General features: G+C 42.0%; 1 protein-coding gene across 1 annotated transcript in view; it reads right to left on the bottom strand.

Moving 5' to 3' along the window:
- Positions 1 to 21789, bottom strand: part of ncam2 (neural cell adhesion molecule 2) — a gene marked incomplete at both ends in the record, with an annotated part of 249764 nt that overhangs the window by 7641 nt on the left and 220334 nt on the right. The window contains 6 exons of the mRNA XM_083990597.1: positions 1809 to 2016; positions 13937 to 14111; positions 15999 to 16120; positions 17108 to 17227; positions 20124 to 20297; positions 21282 to 21378. Coding sequence (XP_083846723.1) covers positions 1809 to 2016; positions 13937 to 14111; positions 15999 to 16120; positions 17108 to 17227; positions 20124 to 20297; positions 21282 to 21378 — 896 coding nt within the window. The remainder of the gene's footprint in view (positions 1 to 1808; positions 2017 to 13936; positions 14112 to 15998; positions 16121 to 17107; positions 17228 to 20123; positions 20298 to 21281; positions 21379 to 21789) is intronic.

Below are 21789 nucleotides of genomic sequence, written 5' to 3'. Positions count from 1 at the left end.
AGTTTTCAAGGAACCTACTCCTAAAACTATAGGGACTATGGCAATGGGCCAATTTGCAGAAATGTTGAATTATCCCCTTAAAAGACAAATATCAACCCTATCAAAGTGTGATTCAATAAAGTTAATCAATTACCCTGATGGTGACCTATGTCTACGCATTTCTTTTTCTTTTTATTAACAGGAAGACTGAGTTTCACACTCTGAGCATCATGGGAAAAGTAGGCTGATTTTTAGAGCTTGATCCTAATTAGAGGTTTGTTTGTATATAATGTTGCAGATCTGGCTGCTCTCACTTCGTTTAATTTCTCTCTTGTAAGTCCCTGGACTTCATGGAGGTACACAGAGGTATCCTTTTTATTTGGCATATACAATGTTGTTCCAACCATAAAAACACACTTTATTGTTCTGGCAATAAATAAAACAGGAGTCTGCTCTAAAATGATTTTGAGGTGCCCTGGTGGCTGACGATCTGAGGACCTCTGTTGCTTGTCATGCTCCGTCTCTCCTCCTGTACTAGCCCCCTTTCCCGTCCTCTCTCCACTGTTGCTGTCATATAAAGGCGTAAAAATGCCCAGCAACGATAATAAAACCTTTATTACGTTCATTTGTTTATGTGTTGCCGTGCCTGTGTCTCAGCAACAAAAGCTGCAGGAGAAAAATCATAAACAATATAAACGATGGGCGAAACTCTGATAATATCACATGGATAGTAAAAGAGATGTAGAGCTGCTGCCTGTGCATCATTCTCCTGCTTTGTGATGTGACTGGACGACGTGCCACAGCGTCGTCATGGTGCGAGCTGAGGCAGGTCCATGCTGCCGTCTGCTCAGGCCGTCACTCAGCTGCGAGTTTAGTGACTCAGCAAAAAGTCAGCCCTCCTCCTCCTCCTCCTCCTCCTCCTCTCTTTCCCTGTGCCCTCTCTCTGCAGCCCAGACACTGAGCTGGCACTCTGACAGCTTTGAAACAAAAATGGCACCGCTGAGGCAAATGAATCAGAGTCTGTGGGAGCCGTCTCTGAAAATCGATTGGACTGTAAATTTCATAGAGAAGCAGTAAGGAGGGGCTTTTAAAGCATGTGTTTGCTCGTCCAAGACATCCATGACACAAAATCGCTGCACGGGACTTTTTGTCGGGTCACTCACAGGACTGTTTGCATGCACACGTGACTGTATGTGATCACAGAGGTGTTACACACAGACTATGGCAGCATGGGATGTGAATACCAAACACGGTTACAACATGCAGGTCACGATGATGACGCACAGACACACGACGCATGCCCAAAGGACTCACTTCACTGATGTCGAGTGAAAAAAGACATAATCAAAGACATACTCTGGTTGAAAGGGTGGTTGGGCGGCTGTTGTAGGTGTACCTATGGTAAATGTAAAAAGAAGGCTCCTTTTCTCATTCACAGTAAGAAGATTCTTGGCTGTACATGACAAAAGTTTCACTTCACTGTTCATTAAAGTTTGCAAGGTGCCAGAGAGGACAGAGAAAGAAAAAAAAAACATTAAGTTTCAAAAGATTCGAGTCAAAATCCTTGACTTTTTTCTGTCTTGGTTTCTGAATCAGGTAATTATTTCTCTCTCTAAAGCTGGTGAACAGTATTGTACCTACATAATATTCATTTAGGTCTGAAAAATCTGTATTTCAGAGTGACCCACAAGCAACAAGATACACCCACAGCAGCATGAATGACCTGGTGACTGACAGATATTGATAACTGTTGCGTACAGGTTAAAGCAAAGGTTAATGTTTCTGTAAAAAAAGAAAGAAAAGAAGAATATAAAAAGAGCAGAACTCACAGGTAGGCAGCCTTGCCCTCCTCCATTTCTTTGCCCTTGCCGCTCGTGGCTGTCTTCTTGCTGCACAGTGTGCGCGTGATGCACATCAGCAGGCCGCAGTGACGCAGGAAGAAGCAGCTGATGTCCACCAGCACCAGCAGCAGCAGCAGCGCTCCCAGGCCCAGGCCCACCACCGCCCCCAGCCCCAGGCCGCTGAACAGGGATTCTGCTAAGGCAGTGAAACACACACGCAAGACAAACACCACACAGAGGAAAAAAAAACACTGTTAGCAATTTTGATTTGTATAGTACACAAGACAAAGGTGGAGCATTTAGATGCCAGTGAAGGTCACCCTCCATCTCCCCGTGCAGCCATACACAGGGGATAGACAGGACAGTACAGTAACAGAGGTGTAAGTGAGAGACACTAAAGCACACCGGCTACAGAAAACTTTCACGGGGTTACTTTGAGAAACACTCGAAGGTCAGTGAATTCCTCTGGAGCCATCTGGATAGTTTCCAACACGTAGATAAGTCCTAATCCACAACGCCTCAATCCTCGCTGGAGAATCTCAATTATCAGTGTGAATCCACCAAATCTCCCTTGAAATAAATCAATTTCATTCTTACTACGTTTTTTTTCAATATACAGCAAATAGAATAAAAGTTTAAACGACTTAAATATAAGAGTGAGAGGGGATCTGTAGTACTAGTGCTCAAAAACAAGTGGGAAAGACGGAGATCAGAAGATTTGCAGCTTCCTTTGTTTAAAAGGAATAGTTCAACATTTTGGCAAATTGACCCATCGCCATAATCCCTATAGTTTTAGGAGTAGGTTCGTTACCTTTAATTGTCGGTAATCGGCAGAGCAGAGCTGCGAGCTGCTCAGAGCTACACTACAGAGGCTAATGGGATTTCTAATGGGAGTTTGAGGTAAATGCAGAGACTGCTTGCTAAAAAACTGTCCCTGAAGGCAACGTGCATCAGCGGTTTTGCATGCATTTCCCTCTAAAACAACTCTGTCTGGTAACATTGTGTTATTATCTCATAGCGTGGTGAATGTGCAGGTCACAACTTGTCAACCAGAGCGTTTGGAGTTGTTGGATTGTGTATTTGATGAGTTTGATGAGGGAAACCAAGAAATCCCATTAGCCTCCATAGCTCTGAGCAGCTAGCGCCTCTGCTCCACTGTTCTAAAAATAGCTTGCTCCGACAATTAAAGGAAACAAAGCTACTGCTATGACTATAGGGATTATGGCAATGGGCCAATTTGCCAAAATGTTGAACTATCCCTTAAATAGCTTCAATAAACAGCAGTGTGAGGATTTTAATGGGCCTCAGACTCTGCTCTACCTTTTCTATCATATGTCAACATGTGTTGCAGAGGTCAGTGCACACAGTGATGTTCCACTACATCTATAAATAGGCAAAAAGAAGTGTTTTCAGCTGGAAGTTGAACTATGTTGTCTTGGCATGCCACCACTTTAAAACAAATCAAGCTACCGGTTCAGACGGGGACAAGCAGCAGCTCGGCCCGCTTTCAATTGAAAGTAATGAGAAAATGAAGGCGGTGCAGTAAGGAGAGGTTCCCCCGGGGGAGCTGGGCTGAATAGAGCTGTGGCCTTAAGTGATCCTGGGGGTCGAGCAAACTGCACATCCACTACAGGATCAGTGTTGACAGCTGGGGGTCAGACCTTGCCAGGAGTAATCAGCCGGGGAAGAGTGAGAATGAATGAACTTTCCTGCTTAAGAGCGCTCTCATATGGGTGTTCAGTAGCCTTCCAGTTAAAAAGGAGGATAAGACCATGAGTGCAGCTACCGGGAGACACTGGAGTGCATACAGCATCTCCAAACACAAAGTCAATGTGAGCTGAATGCAGCACATTCCCACCTACATACTGCACATTTGAGATAAAGAGTGGTTTTTGTGCACAAGCCCAGTAATTACACACACAAATCACTGCTCTGCATCTCTTTTGAATACATGTGTAACCCTGGTCTCAATCAACAAGTCATGATGAGGGTAAGAAGTACTGAGCCACGAAAACAACTCAAGTCAAGCAGCGCTACCAAGGCCGATGGGTATTTTAAAAAGCTGTGGCATCCACTTAGTTCCTCACTAAACTTCCAAAAACCACACGCACGCTGTTGCAACACAAAATAAAAATGTCAAATACAGTGTTCAGAGTTGTTTTCAAAGAGTTAAGAGCAACATGATGCCTTTAACCAAGCCTGACTCATTCTCCAAGGATTTCAGTATTGTATTTTCATAAAGTTCGAGGCGCTGCAAACAATTTCAGAACAAAACTGTGCAGGAGAGGCCGAGACACAGTCCTGACCTTTGTTCAAATGCTCAGATCTAGAGTCGGAGTCGCAACACAAAGTCCCACTCTAAACCACGGAGCAGCGTCTCCTCATTACGGCTCCAAACACCCTCAGATTAAAGCCGGGAGGCGACGCTTTCACCTCCAAGTCGCTGTTTGAGTTCAAAATCCGGAGTGCAGCCGCTCTGAGCCAACACGACGGAAACATGCGAGCCTCCAAAATACCGCTGCAACCACACTGGAAGTTGTCAGCAGCGTGTCGCCACCCCAAATGACTCTCATGTTGGTGACTTTGTTGTTGACTCGGAGCTGAGACTGCAGACAAAAGGAGATTGGCAGCGAGTCAACAGCTCAGAGAGAGAGAACAGAACAGAGAGCCAAGCCAGAGAGAGTTGCTTGTGGCAAAGAGGAACTCTAATTAAAACACTTTGCGTTTTTTTGTGAATCCGGGGATATGGGAGTTGAAGCTTGTAGACTGGATCAATATTTTCTCAGCGCCACAGGCTACTGTTTTGTATCTCACCTTTTGAAAGTTTATCTGAGTTAATTTGGCTGCTGAAGCCACAGATTGAGGAGTGGTAAACAACACCTCTCACACACACACACTCCCCGGAGCATTCACACACACTGCAGAGGAGAAGAACAATACTTTCTTTAAACCATACTTTACTTCTTTCTCATCATCAAACCACCGTGGCCTTCAGCTTTCACCCATGTTTACATCTTCATATCACATGAAACCTTTGTCTCTTATCACATCCACTGAAAATAACAGAGCACTTTGCCTACTGATAACAATGAGTCAAATACAGAGGGAAGCACAGAAATCTTTCACATGCCAAAGATTTCAAAATAAAATCCCCCAATCAAACGGCTTAAGTGCAGGCGTTTTCTCCTAAATTGAAAGCTAACAGAAATCTTTCTCATTTGATGGACTGTCCAAGGTACCGGTACTTAGGATCACCACATTTCAAGATACACGACGTTTCCACGGGTAAAGATTTTTATTAAAGTGCCGTTTTGTGAGGAGGCGGCGAGAACTCTTAGTCTGAAAGAGTGAAATCCATAAACATCAGACTTCCATCCGATAAGGAGTATTACTCTAAAGTGTTTAGCAGCAGCCTGACACTTTGAGGTTGGATTGATACGTTACTCGCTTGTTTACTTGTAGTCTTTCTGTCAGCCATTTGATTCGATTTAGTTTGGCTAATTTTCACCAGAGAGGAGTTCGTGTTTGACAGAAATACACCCACATGCAAAGGATGCAAGATGCCAATGTGTTTTCTTGAATGCCATTTTCTCCACCACTGTTGTGCTTTCTGATTTTCAATGTTGAGGTTTCTCTCTTGTCATTCTGCACAGATTTGTATTTGTATTGTATATATCTAGACTTTCTTTTCTTCTCCTCTCTTGCTGTAATACATGACCTTCAGGTTTTGGGTCATGAAGGATTCAGCAGCTGTATATGTTGTATATTAAATCTATTTGAGAACTTTTCCAAAAATAATTTCTTTCTTCAAGTGAAAGACATGTCTCTCTCCTGACTGCTGCATGCCCTTGTGTATTTATGACTTTTTGAATGGAGGACTACAGATGCAGAGATTTGACAAAGATAGGGGATTTATCGTCTTTGAAGGGAACGCTTCAATATTGTCTTTCCTGCTTTCACTATATTCCAGCCAGAGATTTCACTCTGTGAGCCAGACACAAGACGCGTTCCCTCCTGAAGCAGCTCAGATCTCTGTGAGAGGAATTAAGACAAGAAAAGCGGCTTAACTTTTAAATTTAATAAACAAAGATGAAACACGGCCAAACATGTGCGCGGACACCAGTCAAACTGTTTTCAAGTTAGCAGCCAGAATGTCTCCTAACAGCTAGGACTTCATGATGTGAGGGAAACAGCAGCGCGTTGTGCAGAATAAAGCTAAAAATACAATAAACCTGCATCGTTATATCATTTTTTGGGGATAACTGGCTGCATGTATGTGCAGCAAATGCTCATACAGTCACCTATAGTTGATTTATAATGGGAGAGTGAGGAGAAGTAATGAGGTCATATCTATGGGAGAGAAAATAGAGGTCAACCATCACCTGCACTCAGACTGATGCAAGCAGCAACAGTGGCTGTGAAAAAGCACAGGTCAGAGTGATAAACTGCTGCAGGGCCTTCAGGGCCGCGGCTGCTGCTGCTGCTGCTGCTGCTGCTGCTGCTGCACCGTGTGCATGGGAATCTCATCGTCCCTTCCTCAAGAGTAAAACTGAATTATTTATGTATTAAAAGACATGTTTTCATTTGAAACTAAATTAGTAAATGAGTCTCGTCGTTAGGATTTACTGGCTGTATTTTTAAGGCTCTTCTGGGGGTTTTGTAAATTAGCTTTGGCGAGAAACACAGCGGACGGTTCACTAGTGCATGTTTGTCCTCGTATAAACAAAAATGAAAGCAATGACTAACAGTTTTGTTTGTTCATTAATTTATATACCAGGATGATGATTTAACATTGTGATCCATTTGTACCAACATGTTCCTTTTTTTTTTTTGGTGCCATGATGAACAAATCAAAAGCTCCATGTTTGTTCTCTCCTTTAGTTTGTTCCTCATCGTGTCCTTGTCTAAAAATGGCTCAGTCACTGATATGCCTCGGCATGAAATACATCCACACAAGCACTGAGTGTATCTTCATTGTTCCAGTAGAAAAGCACAATGGGGTCCGTGTCCTCTGTGGTGATTTTTTGACTCTGTTGCCCCCCCCCCTCCCCTCTCGCCTCGCTCCCCCTCCCACCTCGCTGTATCAATAAAAGTGTCCACGCTGCAGCATCATTCCCCATTTCATGCTCTCCTGCTGGAGGTCAAGCTAGTAGAAACATCCACTGACAGAGCAGAGCCAACACCGCCGAGGACCGAGGATGATGATAAAACTGACTCTGTGTTGCCAGTGACGACCAGGTGATGGACATGGCTGCGGCTCTGCAATGATGCTGGATTAAGGAGGTTTATTTTCTTTGTCAGAAAACAATCGGCAAAGAAGTGTTGTCAAATAACAGCTCTTCTTCTAATTCTCCTGAGTTACACATGAGTTCACCGCTGAGCATTTACTCACATTATTCACTTTCTCTTCTCCTTCCTCCTTGGTTTTTTTTCTTTAATGTATTTTCAGACCTTCACAGCACATTTCACACAGAACGACTCTTTCAAGCTTTCAATTTATATCGATCTTGGTAGATTATCAACGGAATTACTTTGCCTGTACTTTTCTCTGACATTGTTTGCATTATGTCTTACATTATTGTTATTTTATCTGGTTAAGATTATTGGAGGCTACAGAACAATAGGCCTACTGCACAGTACAAGCTGAATAGGCTGATATATAAGGATAGATAGACAGAGAGAGGTTGAGAGAAAAAGTCTTAAAGTGAGGCAGAGTTGAGTTGTTTGTAACTCAGCTTACAAACCACATTTCATGCTATCTACCTCTCGTTTATCGCTGAGTGTTCTCCTCACAGCCTCTTGGAAATCATTTGTTTGTTCTGCGTGACTTGAGTTTTCACAAACTCTCCAACACGCTGGTGGTGATTAATTCTTATTTCCCTGCTCTATTAACCCTTTTATTGACTTCTTCTGATTACTTGTTGATATATCGGCCCATTAGCAGAATTATTCAATCGCTAGACACCCCACTGCTTGTGTGGCACCTGAAGCCATTCATACACATCTCACCGTGACAATACAAACTCATTAGGCCTGAGCCGTAGCTGACTGTCCCTCAATTGGATATGTGAGAGAAAGCCACTTGATTAATTATGGCAAATCGGACGTTCATTGATTGAGGAGGTGGCAGGTGCTAATCTGTAGCCCGATAAACATCGTCATTTGCGGATGCGAGAGAGGATTCTTCCTGAGTGCTCACTTTGGGATGTGATGAGCAGGGTAGAAGGGAGAAGTTTGTGTGAGGAGGCCCCCAAGAGAATTAAAGATAATCATTAAATCCTGCATAGCTGGAAGGAGAGCGATGAGCCCTTCCTTTCTGACCGTTTCCAAGAAGGAAGAGGAGCCCTGAAGTGCACCCAAGAGCCAGTGAAGAGGAAATGAAAAAAAACCCATGAGTAATTACTCTTAGCTTAGAATAATACGACATCCTTAACAATCATCCTCAAAAGACTTCAAAGAAATTTGGTCCACTTTTCTGTAATTGCTGCAATCTGAGGCTGCGGCTTAATTCAGGCGTCATCAAGGTCCTTGATCTCTGTATAGTTTGAACAGACAGACAGCAGGACACTGATTCAAATATATTAAAACCACAACGTCAATCACAATGCTGCAGGAGCGAATTTGTGATCATTTATTGTAGTGCATTTTTAAATTTTTTATTTCACCTTTATTTATTCAAGGAAGGTCAATTGAGAGTGAGCTCTCTTTTTCAATGACGCCCTGATTACAAAAACACACAATTATACAATATAGAAATACAATCAAAATCATAATCCACAATTACATACAGGCTGTAGGACATTTGATAGTACGTTTTTAAAGATATCTAAAGAAATAAGATGATCCAGACAGCTTTGTATGTAGGTTATTCCATTTTTGGGGGCATAGAATTTCCCTAATTCTGTCCTGATACTGGGAATTTGTAAAACCAAGGTATCCTGCGAACGAGTGTGCAAATTACAAATTCTAAGTGAGATTAAGCTGGTAAAATAAACAGTTAAGGCAAAGTAAGGCTTTGTAAATAAAAACCATTAAATTCCTAATAAGGAATATACTTTTAATGATAGCTCAAGTCAAGGACAGTCCAACTCCTAACCTACAGTAACTTTCATATAAAACGATTTAAATTCACAGCACACAGAGAGTAAACAGTACAGGCAGGGCAGCCGCTAAGTGTTTTACTGACAACAGTTTAAATAACACAAACTGTGTCTTGTTGTGTGCCTTAGATCTGGGCCATTGCTCCTGCTTTACTACTTGTCTCAGGAGGAAGTCCTTCACTTCACTTGTCTCGCTTATGATGAAATATTTAATTCGTCGACAGTGATATTGTCTGATGTTAAACGCGCTCCAACAGAAACGCGATCCTTTCATCTCGACGGGAATTATTTGTGTTGGATGAATAAATGAGAGAGTGAACATGTAAACATCAGCCGCGATCATGTATCATATTGTTGAGGACGGTTTAAACAACTGTTGCTATGTCGTCGACGTCGTCTACGGTTTGAGAATATTTTGACTCACATCATCTCAGCAGCAGATGCCAAATCTCAAGAGGATTTTTTTTATTATTATCTAGAATAAAACTGTTTGATAAAGAGCAAAGACGTCAAAGCTGTATACTGGACCCGGGACGTGATAATTTAACTAATGCTTCATCATCAGGCTCTTTTCTAACCTCAGCCTTTCTTTATTTGGCTGGCTGGATACCATTCTGTGACTGATAGTGTTAGTAGTTACATTGAAATGCTTGCAGGTAGTTTATTCTGCAGTAGCAGGGATACATTCACCACTTTTATTCTGTGTCATAATAATAAGATCAAAGGGTTTTTACCTGAGCCAGCCTGGATAGTTTATGAGTCGGCTTTTTAAATAGTAAATCCCCAAACAACAGATTCGATAGTCATGCATCTTTTTCATTACACGGCTTTAAAAATAATGGCTTTCATTTTGGAAATTGATGAGAGGATTGATTAATGTAATGGACGGTTGTAAAAGTACTCTTTTCCCATTTTGATTTGTTGGCAACGCTTCCGGGAAAAGTTTCACTCGGGGGGAGGGAGGGAGAGGAGGAAGAAGAGAAGCTCTCCCAGATTATTTCTTCAAGTGCTTTGATGAGATTATTGCAAACAAAATCTATGATGCCCGTTTCAATCACAGCTTTTTATGGCGCATGACTGGAAGGAGAAGAAGAGGAGAGAGCCAAGAGGAAATACAGCAGTCATAACAAAGCTCAACACAAGAAATACTGTACCACCACACTGCAGCAGGCGTGGAGCCTCCATTAAGCCTTATTTCTCTCTTTCTCCACTTGTGGGTGTTGGGTATAGGAACACATTGTATGGAAGCATGTTCAAGTTCAAGTTCAAGTGCTTTTTCTTACTCTTTTCAATACTGCTAGATAATTTAATCACTGATATTTCATCATATTTTACTTACTGGTGAGACATTTTATTCATAGAAATTAGATAAATTATATGTTTGGCAAAAAAATCCCACTAGAATCAAAAGAACTGAGGAGCAGAAGTAGAAAGCTTTATAAAAATTAAAATATTCAGGTTAAATAGAGGCACCTTACTGTTCACTTTTCTACCTGAGTTGTTTCTTTGTATCCATTCACCATTCTGGTTGACATATACTTCAACTTCACAACTTCACCTTTTATATTTTCCACTCTATTCTACTTTCTTTTACACCACAACAGCCAACGAATGCCATTTTCCTATGTAATAACTGCTGTAATAAATTTTAATGTTTGAAATTGAATTGCATGTTATGTTACCTTGAGGCTTAAGCAGTGGAGACTCAGCAACAGGTGTTAGGAGCTCAGCAGTCCATTAATCTCTACTGTATGTGGGATGGCGGCACGCTGACAATGAAAAGCGCTTTAAGGGCATTTTCTAAGTTACTGCAGGTTGAATGTGACTTAGAATAGAGTCACAACTCATAGAAAATCTATAGCAATTAGGGGCCCCTTCTTAGCTGGGGGCCCTTGGTGGTTCCCTCCATTGGTGGTCATAGTGACAACCCATAGAAATACAACATAGGACATCACAGGACATGCAGTATGTCCCTATATCAAGAGTGATGCTGCTATATCTAGATTATTATACATACAAGTTTATATCATCAATGATATACCCGCTGTAGGATTCTGTAGAGGTTTAGGAGGTGAAAGGAATAGCTTGATTTAAAAAAAAAAAACCAAAGGAAGAGGAGTAAATTGAAAAGGATCTAAGGCCAGTGCTGCAATCAATGGCGTTTTTCTTAAAGGATTCTCTGTGAGTGGGAGGGTACGAAGGTTATGCAGTCTGTTAGAAACTAAAATAGGACGAACAAAGGGAGGAGGAGAGGGGGAAAAAAACAGCAAAGTGCAGATTCAATACCCTGCTGCATAATACACACAGAGAGAGAAATGAGGAGGGAAATTGGTGGGTGAGACACGATAGAGAACAACAACACGGGGATGTTTCTTTCATCAAGTCTGCATGCGAGTGTGTGTGTATGAGGGAAGAGAAAGATAAAAAAAGGAGGCGATGAGTTGGAAAGATGGTGCACAATTGAGACTGACAGATCACTGATCAGATTCACATCTAATATTGTTGATAGAGCTAACACTGACCGGGCTTTCTGTAACATCCAATTTGATTCAGTGCAGCAGGAAATCTGAACTGGGAGTAATTTCTCTGTTTAACCTGCACGACTTTGCCAGACTGTCGGAATAAATGAACATCGTTTTGGCAGAAAAATATTGACGGTTACGGCTCGACTTTAATGAAAATGCAGTAAACATGAGCTGCAATTATGAAGCAGGAAATTGGTGTAGGGCCGGTGTGGGACTGGTGATTGGTTTGGAAAATAGGAGGAGGTCTGAGTGGGCGGAGGAGAGACAGAAAAAGTTGTGAGACAAAGTTTGAGCAGGTGAAACTTTTCCGTGTCGCCACACTACAGTACAACACTCCACCATCCGCTGCTTCATTTCCTCCCTCCACTAAACCTCAGCTCTCCTACTCTTCTTCAAACTAAGACATTAAGAGAAAAGCATTTCCTCCCTGTGTCCCTGTCTCTCTCGGGCTCTTTCCCATGATGCACCGCTGTTCGCTAACAAGAGAGGACAGTCAATCGAAATGGCCCGCCTTAAGCCGGCTGTTCCTTGGTCTTGTTTTGTGTTTGAAAAAGCAGCGCACACTCTCACAGGCCATTTAACCAGTGCAGTAATGACAGAGGCAAACACTGGCTCGATCGAAAACAGCACAAATGGATGTGGTACTGGAGCAAAAATAACACTGAAACAAGCTTTTTTTTTTTTTTTTTTTCTAAGCGTGAATGTGAGGTCTGCAGTGGGAAGTGTACATGACATTTTTATTTCAACAATACATGTATCTTTAAACGTGTGTGTGCTCTGGCTTCAAAGTGGAACGGTGCACACTTCAAAGTCTCTGCTAGCATTTTCTCCACGCGTGTGCATGCGTGTTCAGCCCATATGGCCCTGAGGAGCTTCCAACACAACTCCACTGCACGAGCAGCACAACATGCACACTGTTCAAGAGGAGGAAACACGTAGCCTCAACACAAGGACGTGCAGTAAGATGTCCGTGTTTGTGTTCTGGCTTCTATGATGATGCAGAAACACTCCTGCTGCAGAATTGCAAAGGAGACCCCCATGATGGACGGAAAAAAGGAGAAATGATATGTTGGAGAGAGAAACTAAAGCCTGAGGATGTTTTCACTTCTTCTTTGAAGCCAGCCCTGGTGTGATTGCACCATTTGTGCTGTTTACTTGAGCCGGTGTGAATGAATGAACCCCTAGTGTGTGGTTTTTCTTTGTCAGCTATCATGAATTAATTCCAATCACATTCTTGTCTCACATCCAATTACTTCTTCCCTGGCTGTTGCCTTTTAGCCATACTACCTGTGTGCAGTGGAGCATGGAGCGATGTGTCACGTGTGCATGTCCAGAAGATGCAGAGATCATTTTAACTACCTTAACTCTCTCTACTCCGATCATAGTACAATAATCATCCTCACCATTTTCACTGTCAACATTGCATCTATCATGTTGCTGCTCTGCTTGTTCACTATTTCTCACACTCTCAAAGAAAGCGATGTGTGAAATGATGCGTTGTCAAACTGAGGTTTTCACAGCGGCGAGGATGAAATCTTACAGCAGAAACATGCTCGGATTTTCAATCTAACACCGGCAAAAACAACTTCTGAGCAAAAGGGCTTCTCTCTGGACTCTCACATTTAAATGTCATTCAACGATCATACGGGGAGAAATCCATTGCAGGAGAGGCACAGGCGCCAATTTCTCCTCTGACAGCCGCCTCATTTGTCCAGAAAGCATCGCAGCAACAGGACCCTGCCGTGTTCCACAGCTCGCTTTATCTGGACTGGAACATCTTGCTCTCTTGCTTTTGTTATCGGCAACGCTATCACTCCTTCCAGTGGCATGAACACACCACAACACAACAAGTTCAAAAAAATTGTTCTCTGCTGGTTTTCCAAAAGGCGTTCAACTCTTTTCAACCACAAGTTAAAGCAACTACAAAGAACTTTTAACTGGATATGCAAAAGTCTCTCTCTCGTTTGCTCATGTCTCTGTTTGACCTACGACAGCGAATGAGGCCATCGGTGGCGAGATAAGATATTTCGGGTTTATTATCACACAATTGTGTTTGCTCTCTTTTTTAAATCCTAATAAAAAGTGCAACCATCAAAATGGCTCTGAGTTTACATACCCGCAAAGTTTTACCCTGATAAAATACACATAGAAGGTTGTTCAACTTTATAAAACAGAAAAAGGATTAAAAAAAAATATCCAAAGACTTGAGAAAGCCAATCAGCAGTGTGCATCAAATGGTACCATCAAAAATTTGTTTGCCAGACTCTGATTATCTTTTTTTTTTTAATGATTGTGTTATTTTGGGATGTTTCACAGTTTCATTTGAATCCCATTAAAAACAAGAGAAATCTGTTTTGCCTGATCACTCATGTTTGCCTTAAAGAACGGTACACAGTTACAAAATCTTCCAGAGTATGTAAACTTATGAGCACAGCTGTATATGAAAAAAGACAAAAAGACACCGTTGAGTCTTCCCTTATCATGGTTTTACCTGTAATGTCCGGTTTCTGTGGCATGAAGAACTGATAGAAGGTGGGCTCCGACAGACCCTTGACGTTGCGCGCTGTGATTTCCACTTCGTATCTCGTGTTCCACTGCAGCGGCTGAAGCATCGCAAAATCATTCGCTCCTGGGACGAGCTTGGTCATCCACTGTTCCTCTTTATCCTGGCGGGAGAATAAAGAGGAAGACAAAGACGAATGTAAAGAATAAGTCTGCTGCTTACCCTTGAATAAATTCTCCACATTTCATTTTTGTCAGTGAGCATCAAAGGAGAGCAGGGGAAATGTTGTTTTTCCGCGATAAACAACAGCTTACCCTTTGTGTTTTTAATCTGGGGAGTTCCTACCATCAGAAACGGAGACGCAGACGCGACGCGCCTACACAGATGCACTCGCATAGGTGAAAAGAAAAAGGGTAATCCTCCTGTTTTTCATCCACTTCACACAAGTTCTGTGATATGTCTCCAGTCCTTTGTGGCCTCAGCTCTTTCTCTTTTTACCCTTCCTTCGCCTTATTCTTCCCTTTCCCTCCTCCTGCTTCATCTTGAGACCGATCGTAAACAAAGAATTGAAAACAATATAAACTCAGGCTGAGAGCTGAATGTTGAAAACATGCCAAAAGTGCTGTGTGCTTAATATTCTCGCCTGCTTGGCACGTTATCACAGGACGCACGAGAGCTGAGCAAAGAAGGCAAGATGGAGGGTGTAAATGAGACTTCCTGACCCTCTTTTCCCACGGCGTGTTTTCAATCGCTATCCCTTCCTCACTGAGACAGAGACATGTCTGCTTGGACACATTAGCAATGGGGAGATATGAGATTTAGACCAGCTCAAATCCACTTAGTCCTGTGGTGAGGTTTTGTACAAGCACCATCTATTCTTATTCTCCTTCATCTCAGCTGCTCTTGTGAGCTTAAGCTGCTTTTTTTTTTTTTTGCTATTTTACATACAAAAAAAATCAACTATTTAAATGGATGAGTGAATTCAGAGAGCGTGTGTGTGTGCGCTCTCATTTAAAACATGAACGGTAAGTGTCACAAGGATTGAAAAACAGAGATTCTCAAGCAGAACATTACTGGTTTTACCGCCAACACACTCCCTCAGCTCAGTCAACAGGAACCTATCAAACTATTGAGTCAAACACAATCAAGCGGGAGGAGAAAGCATTTCCACTAGTGTCACATGTTGCTTTTGGGTTGAAGAATGAGAACTCCATGATTGTGTGTGAGCTGTTTTGGCATCTCTCATGTGGCACAATGAAAGAGAAAACCTCCAATCAGACTGATTTTTAGAGTCTAGCGAGACATACTTCCACCCAGGGCCGGCTCTACGCAGGGGCAAGAGGGGGCAAATAAATGTCTTGCCCCCTCAAATCAAAATTTTAGAAGTTGAGAAAGCACATTTTAATATACTAAAAAATTACAAGCTGACAAAATTATCTGCAGTAGCACAAACATCCGCCAAAAAGGGACACTGTTCTGTTCTAAAATGTTCTGTTTGTTTTTTCTTTTTTAGTATTCATAAGACTACCTTTCAGTTTTGTAAATCTTGACCATAGTAGACCCCCCCCCCCCCTTCTCAGAGTACACCAGAATGCTTCACTCACATGTTAAAATCACAAACATTTTCTGGGGGGGATGCAGCCAGAGCCCCCTACAGAGGTTTAGCTACTCACCTTTTTCACCCCCTCTGGGTTTGCAATGCATCTTCAGGTATATGCACCCCTAACCCCCCATATAATGTGGCTCTTTGCTTTACGACAGTAAAAAAAATTTGGGTTCTAAGACCCTGGTTGGCCCCCGGCCCCTAGTTGGACAGGTCTGAAGGTAGAGGCCTGACAAAGTGCAATCCACTTCTGCAGGTTGGACACATAGTCAACAACCCAATTCAATGAAGTTACTATAAGCACAGAGAAAAAAAAGTGCTGGAGCATAATGTGTTCACATGATGCCCCCTTCATATTTCTGACTGCCCCCTCATATATACCTGCCTAGAACCGGCCCTGCTTCCACCAGTGTGATGCCTTGATATGTTTAACTGTGAATTACTCACGGTCTTGTACTTGACTATGTACTCCACGATGGGCATCCCTCCATCGTCCTGTTTGACCAGCCCCAGCCTGTAGGCCTTGCCCATTCCTCTCTGGCCGTGGACCGCCGGCGGACTTGGCTCTCCTGGAGGAGACATGGACCAGAAGGAGGCTTCAGCTTCAGAAGAGATGCGAGACAAAACGTCTTTGTGTGTGTGTGTGTGTGGCTGTGTGTGCATTCCCAAGGAGGGGAGCAGGTGGCAATGTGAGATATGAGATAAGGCTGCAGTACGAGGAGAGGGGAGGATTTAAGCTGAATTAAACTCATATTACAAGGCAACTCCCCCTGCCTGGCTATAACTAATGTTGACTGGGGGCTCTTATTATTCACTGTATTTTGCTAATTGGATCTCCCCCCTAACATTCATTCTCAGTAGCTGCACTGCTGTGTAATATTAACGGTGGAAACACTTTTTTTTTTCCTGATGGCCTTGCCTGGATTTACTGCAATCCTGCTGTGCCAGATTGCCAGAATAAATAAAATGCTTATCATAAAACCCCTGCAGTATAACATTTTTAATGCAGCAGTTTTACATCAAGACACAAATTTGACAGGATCTATTCCAATATTATGGATTCATATCACTGAAATACGAGGGGGTTGTAACCACCTCAAACATAAGCCCGTCAGAGATACAGAAAACGGCAAATAAGTCTCATTTTCGCCAAGGTGCTGATGCTTTTTGAAATGTAACAGTATGTTTGCAGTTCTGTCAAATATCTTTATTTTATTTTATGAAATCACACCCAGATCTCTCTGATATCAAGTCAAATAAATGCCCAGGGCAGTTACATTAGCGCTTACTGCCCAATTTTATAATAAATACGACATTTTTGTTGAGTGGGATTTGTGCTTAATTATCTACAGCACATCTTCATTTGTTAACGGCTGATAATTAACAATTAACCCAATCTACGTGCCCATTGTAGCAACAAATTGAAGTGATTAAGACCAAACTTCATTTCACAGATCCATATGTTAAGTGGCTGTTAGAGTAGTTTTGGCCATTTCTTTGAGAGGAGGCTCTTATTTTGAAAGATGAAAGAGGAAAAGAAGAGAGTGGGAGCTTACGGATGGGTAAAGTCTGGAAGGCCTCCGTGTGGCTGAACTCCCCCTGACCTTTCCCGTTGACCGCCGCCACTCGGACCTCGTACGTGGTGTTGGGCTCCAGGCCGGTCAGCACCACTGTCGCTGCAGAGAGACACAGGCAGAGGTCACCTCACCCGGAAATATGTGTTTGAATATTGCAGACAGGAAAAGATGAGGGAATGGACGTACTGTAATGTGCAAAGCCTGAAATTCAATTTGTGCCAATGTTTGATGTGTGGCATTTTCTTTTACATATTAGTCTAAATGTGAAAATAGACAGCCGTCATTGCTTTGTTTTATTTGCCCTGTACACCTGTATGTGCACTGTTCATGCTTGATGGAGGCCCTGTGGCCCAAATTCTTATGCAACGATTGCTTTGGAAATTATTTTTGTTTTGGCGCTGTGCACCCAATTAACCTGGATAGAGGGGAGGCTGTTACAGTGCCAGTGTGCATGTTTGTTCAGAGTCATGTCAGACTTCACTTTCATGATGAGTCATTTTGAGGAATAAATATGCTGTCTACAGACCGTTATTACAGCAGCCGGATGGAGCTCTGTCACAATATGCAAGGCTGGTTGGCTAGAGAGACTAGTACGTAGAGAACTAAAGATAAACACTATGTGAATACAAGGAAAATATCATAAGTTGAATGTTTTGAACTGCAAACTAAATGACTGGAGTTGAAAAACCAGATGCACACCCACTATTATCCTGAACAATAAGATATAATCAGTGATGCATCACAAGATGGGATGTGAGTGTAATTCTGAGTGATACCATTGCTCTGACTGCAGATAACAGCAGTGTAGTATGTTGCGTTCGTACTGTAAATTGCATTTATGATGGAGGGAAACAGGAGATCTCATTATCAGAGCACACTGCAGAGTCCCATTTAAATTCTACAATGATTAGAGTCTGTTTACATAACCTCCACTATTCAGAAAAGCCAGCAGTGTAATGAGCTTGAGTGAAAGTTGTTGTTTTTGTCAGTCCGCTCAAATTAAATACTTGAATGGTAATAGGTGCTTTTGCAGTTCTTTAGTCCCAGAACTGAAAACAAATCCTGCAATTTGCAGCCATGCTAGCTTCGTTTCCTGGCTATAAGCAGACATTTCAATTTGGGTAAAAGCATTGGAATGAAACGAGTCCAGGCATCTCATTATGTTGAAGAGTTTATTGTGTAAGTACTTTCCACTGAGGATATCTGAGGTGGCTTCTATGATTATATGACGACTTGTAATTAGTCCAGCTCATCATTTTAATATTTTAGTCTCATATTTTATTGAAATAAAAAGCCACATGTAGCTAAATGATGATAATTAAGCCCTGATATGTCATTACATGTGCCGTATTCTCCTCCTCAGCACACGTGTAATGTATTTTTACATACACAGTTCAAGTCCTACAGTAGCTGGTGTTTAGTATTCCTCTCACTGAATCTCCATATTGTAACTGACTCTGAAATGAGGGATATTAGTGATAAGCCCTTCAGGTTTGTCGGACCTGCTTATCACCCAACCATTCGTCCTCTGGCTTCCATTTTCCCTCCATCCATCCTTCACCTCGTGGTGTACAGCACTTCCCCACCAACAGGCATGGAAATCAATTTGGAGTCGTAAAGCATAAGAAGAGGAGGAGCATGCCCTTTCAGCTCTGACAGGCTGTGGCACTCTGCCCGTCAGGTGTTTTGAGGCTCGTCGTGACCCGACGTCGACATCTCAGGGCCGAGGCTCTGGAGGAACGCGTGGCGGATCACGGGACACGCTTCAGACTCGTGTTTGATAGGTGTCAGCTGATGAGCGCAGGTGTTAACAGGCGGAAAGGCTTGTTAGAGCTGGACACGGTGTTAATGTGGCCTGTAGAGGTGGGATCTCCCTGGACTGGTGAGTAGAAGCTGAAAGTTTTAAGCTGCTTCACACATGAGAAATATTATTTTCCCTCAAATGTGAAGTAGTCACCTTTTTATTATAGTTACAATGGTCACTGAACTCATCTATTGTATTGTATTTTATTGATTATATTGATATATTGTATGTACTGTATTGTATAGAATTTTTCTGTGTAATTTATTAACCTTGTTTCACTTTTAGCACTCCCCTCCCCCTTCCCCCCTGAAAATAAGAATTTTGTTCTTAATTTGCTTGCCTGGTTAAATAAAGGTTAAATAAAAAAATAAAATCTTTTCTCATGTGAATAGCAGAATTTTAACAAAACAGAGTATTTTATTTAACCTTTATTTTACCAGGCAAATTGCTTGAGATAAAAAAATCTATTTTACAAGCATGGCCTGGCCAAGTATGATCAACCAAATAAATTGTATGATCAACCAAATACATTTTATTCTGTAAACGTATTAACCTTTGTATTGGAGGAATGTTTAACAACGAAAGCAAAAAATGTGAAATTACACATTAACATTGTAGCAGTTAGCAGATTTTGAATAATAATTTCATAGGGCCTGCTGCTTGACTAGAGAACTATTTATGATTTAATTGAGGAAAATGTCACGTACTGTACAAGCATAGATATTTATGTTCATATTTATTCTGTTGTCTGTCAACATCAGCAGTAATTGAAATATGGTGATGCACTGTAAAGCTTTCATGATCCTTTACTTTATCCTCTTATGTTTGAGAGAATGATTTCCTTTGTCATGCTCTATTCAGACATTATTAGTGGAATGTAAAACATTTCAGAGGGTCAGTGGCCTTTGAGTATGAAAGACAGAGAGTATGTCCTGTCATTCACCTGTGCATTACTGCAACCTCTCTTCAAACCTCCAGATACTTTGCTCTGTCCATGAAATGAGCCGAGCATGTGAACAGGTGAAAGCTTTCTTATGAATACGACCGATCCAGACTACCTCAGTATGGAAACAGAGATAGAACTAGATGTGGACAAATGATCTTAATGGATTCTGGCTCCACAGCTCAGTCATCTTCTCTATATTTTACTCCTGTTTGTCTGTACAGGTAAATCAGGTGAAGGACACTCACTCTGGACGCTGTGTGACTTGACGTCTCTCCACTCCTGCGAGCCCACCTCCTTGTACTGGACCAGGTAGAAGCTGATGGGCACGCCGCCGTGCGAGTCGGGCTTCATGAAGGTGACGGTCGCCAGGCGCTGGGAGACGGCCGACAGACGCACCGAGTACGGATTCGAGGGAACATCTGGAAAGAGAAAGAGAGGACAGAGTGCTGTAGATGTAGATGCTGCTTCGTCTGCGTCCTACCTATTACATCACTGCCATCCACATAATCTAACTAAAGACAGACATTACTGTACAGCCGCAGTAATTCCAGGACTCGAAAGCGATTTACCAGTTTGATGGAAGCTGCCACATCACTCAGATGGATTGCTGATTTGTCCTTGGGCTTGTTTTGAGCTGCAAACCAACTGTATGCTCTTTTATTCAATGTTCCCACTTGAAAAATACCAGCGCCTGATTCTCAGATTTAAGTGTCGGCTTCATTAAAAATCAAAACAGACTGAATTCACTACAAACTTATTTCTAGAAATGCAACTCCTACTGGTTTTTACAGGGCTGGGCTGTGGAGACGCTGTGTGGAGGAGTGATGAGTGTTTTCAGCTTCCACTCAAGATCTACCCGCAGATCTCCATTATTGACTCCAACTTTTACTACAGTGTGTGTGTGTGTGTGTGTGTGTGTGTGTGTGTTTGTGTGCCTTTGTGAAGTGTCAGAACCACTTCCAAAACTCATTGTTTTCTGCAAGACTACATATTAGGTCAGCTTTTTGTTCACTGCTTTCTCCCTTCGCAGAGCAATTCAATCAGCACTAAAGATAATTGGACTGCACTGTTGTGTATTAGTCTGCGCTACAGTAAATTAGGGGCTACTTCAGTGAATAGCGAGGCGTAGGGTAAATCAGATGGTACTATTTGAGATTAGGCTAGCCTGAATAGGAGCTGGGAGTTGTAGTGGAATTTATCTTCCTGAGAATTGCAAATAAGGCTATTACTATTAGTGGAGAGGTAGAAGGTTACAGAGGAGCTGGATGGTTAGAATTAGTGATTCAAAAGATGTGAGGTCCATGACTGCACACATGCTGGACTCCAAATGAAGTCCCCAGTCTCATTAGCTCAGGTACAGTCAGTGTAGCGGCTCCACAGCAGCAGCAGCGGTGCAGACTCACCTGCCTGGGCCAGAATGAACTCCTGGTATCGAACTCCGATGTTGTTCCTGGCTGTGCAGTTGTAGCGACCGAAGTCCCTGTCAGACATAGGAGTCACCTAGGACCAGGAAATGATCATCATTATTTCATTCTTACAAATCTCTAACGGTAAAGCAAATGGGTTTGGTTTTATTTGTCCTCTGATATTTCTAATTATGTTCTGAAACAATAGGTTAGTGTAGCTTTGTTTATGGAGCTCACTCAACTAGAAACATACATTTAAAATTGCACTCTAAAAACAGGTCAAATAGTGACATGTAATGTGATTTGATTTGATTTGTTAGCGCATGAGAAAAAAATAAAAATAAAACAGCATGATAAAAGAGAAGAACAACAAAAAACATACTATATATAGAATAGATACAACAATTGTGCAGGAGAAACCAAAAAAAGATCAGGTGGTGGAGACAAACATTCAACATAAAAATAAGATTTACAAAAGTGATGTTAATGTAACAATAGACAATGT

The sequence above is a fragment of the Trachurus trachurus genome, assembly GCF_905171665.1.
Source record: "Trachurus trachurus genome assembly, chromosome: 2".
NCBI lineage: Eukaryota > Metazoa > Chordata > Actinopteri > Carangiformes > Carangidae > Trachurus > Trachurus trachurus.
This window is presented reverse-complemented; position numbering and strand designations above follow the sequence as displayed.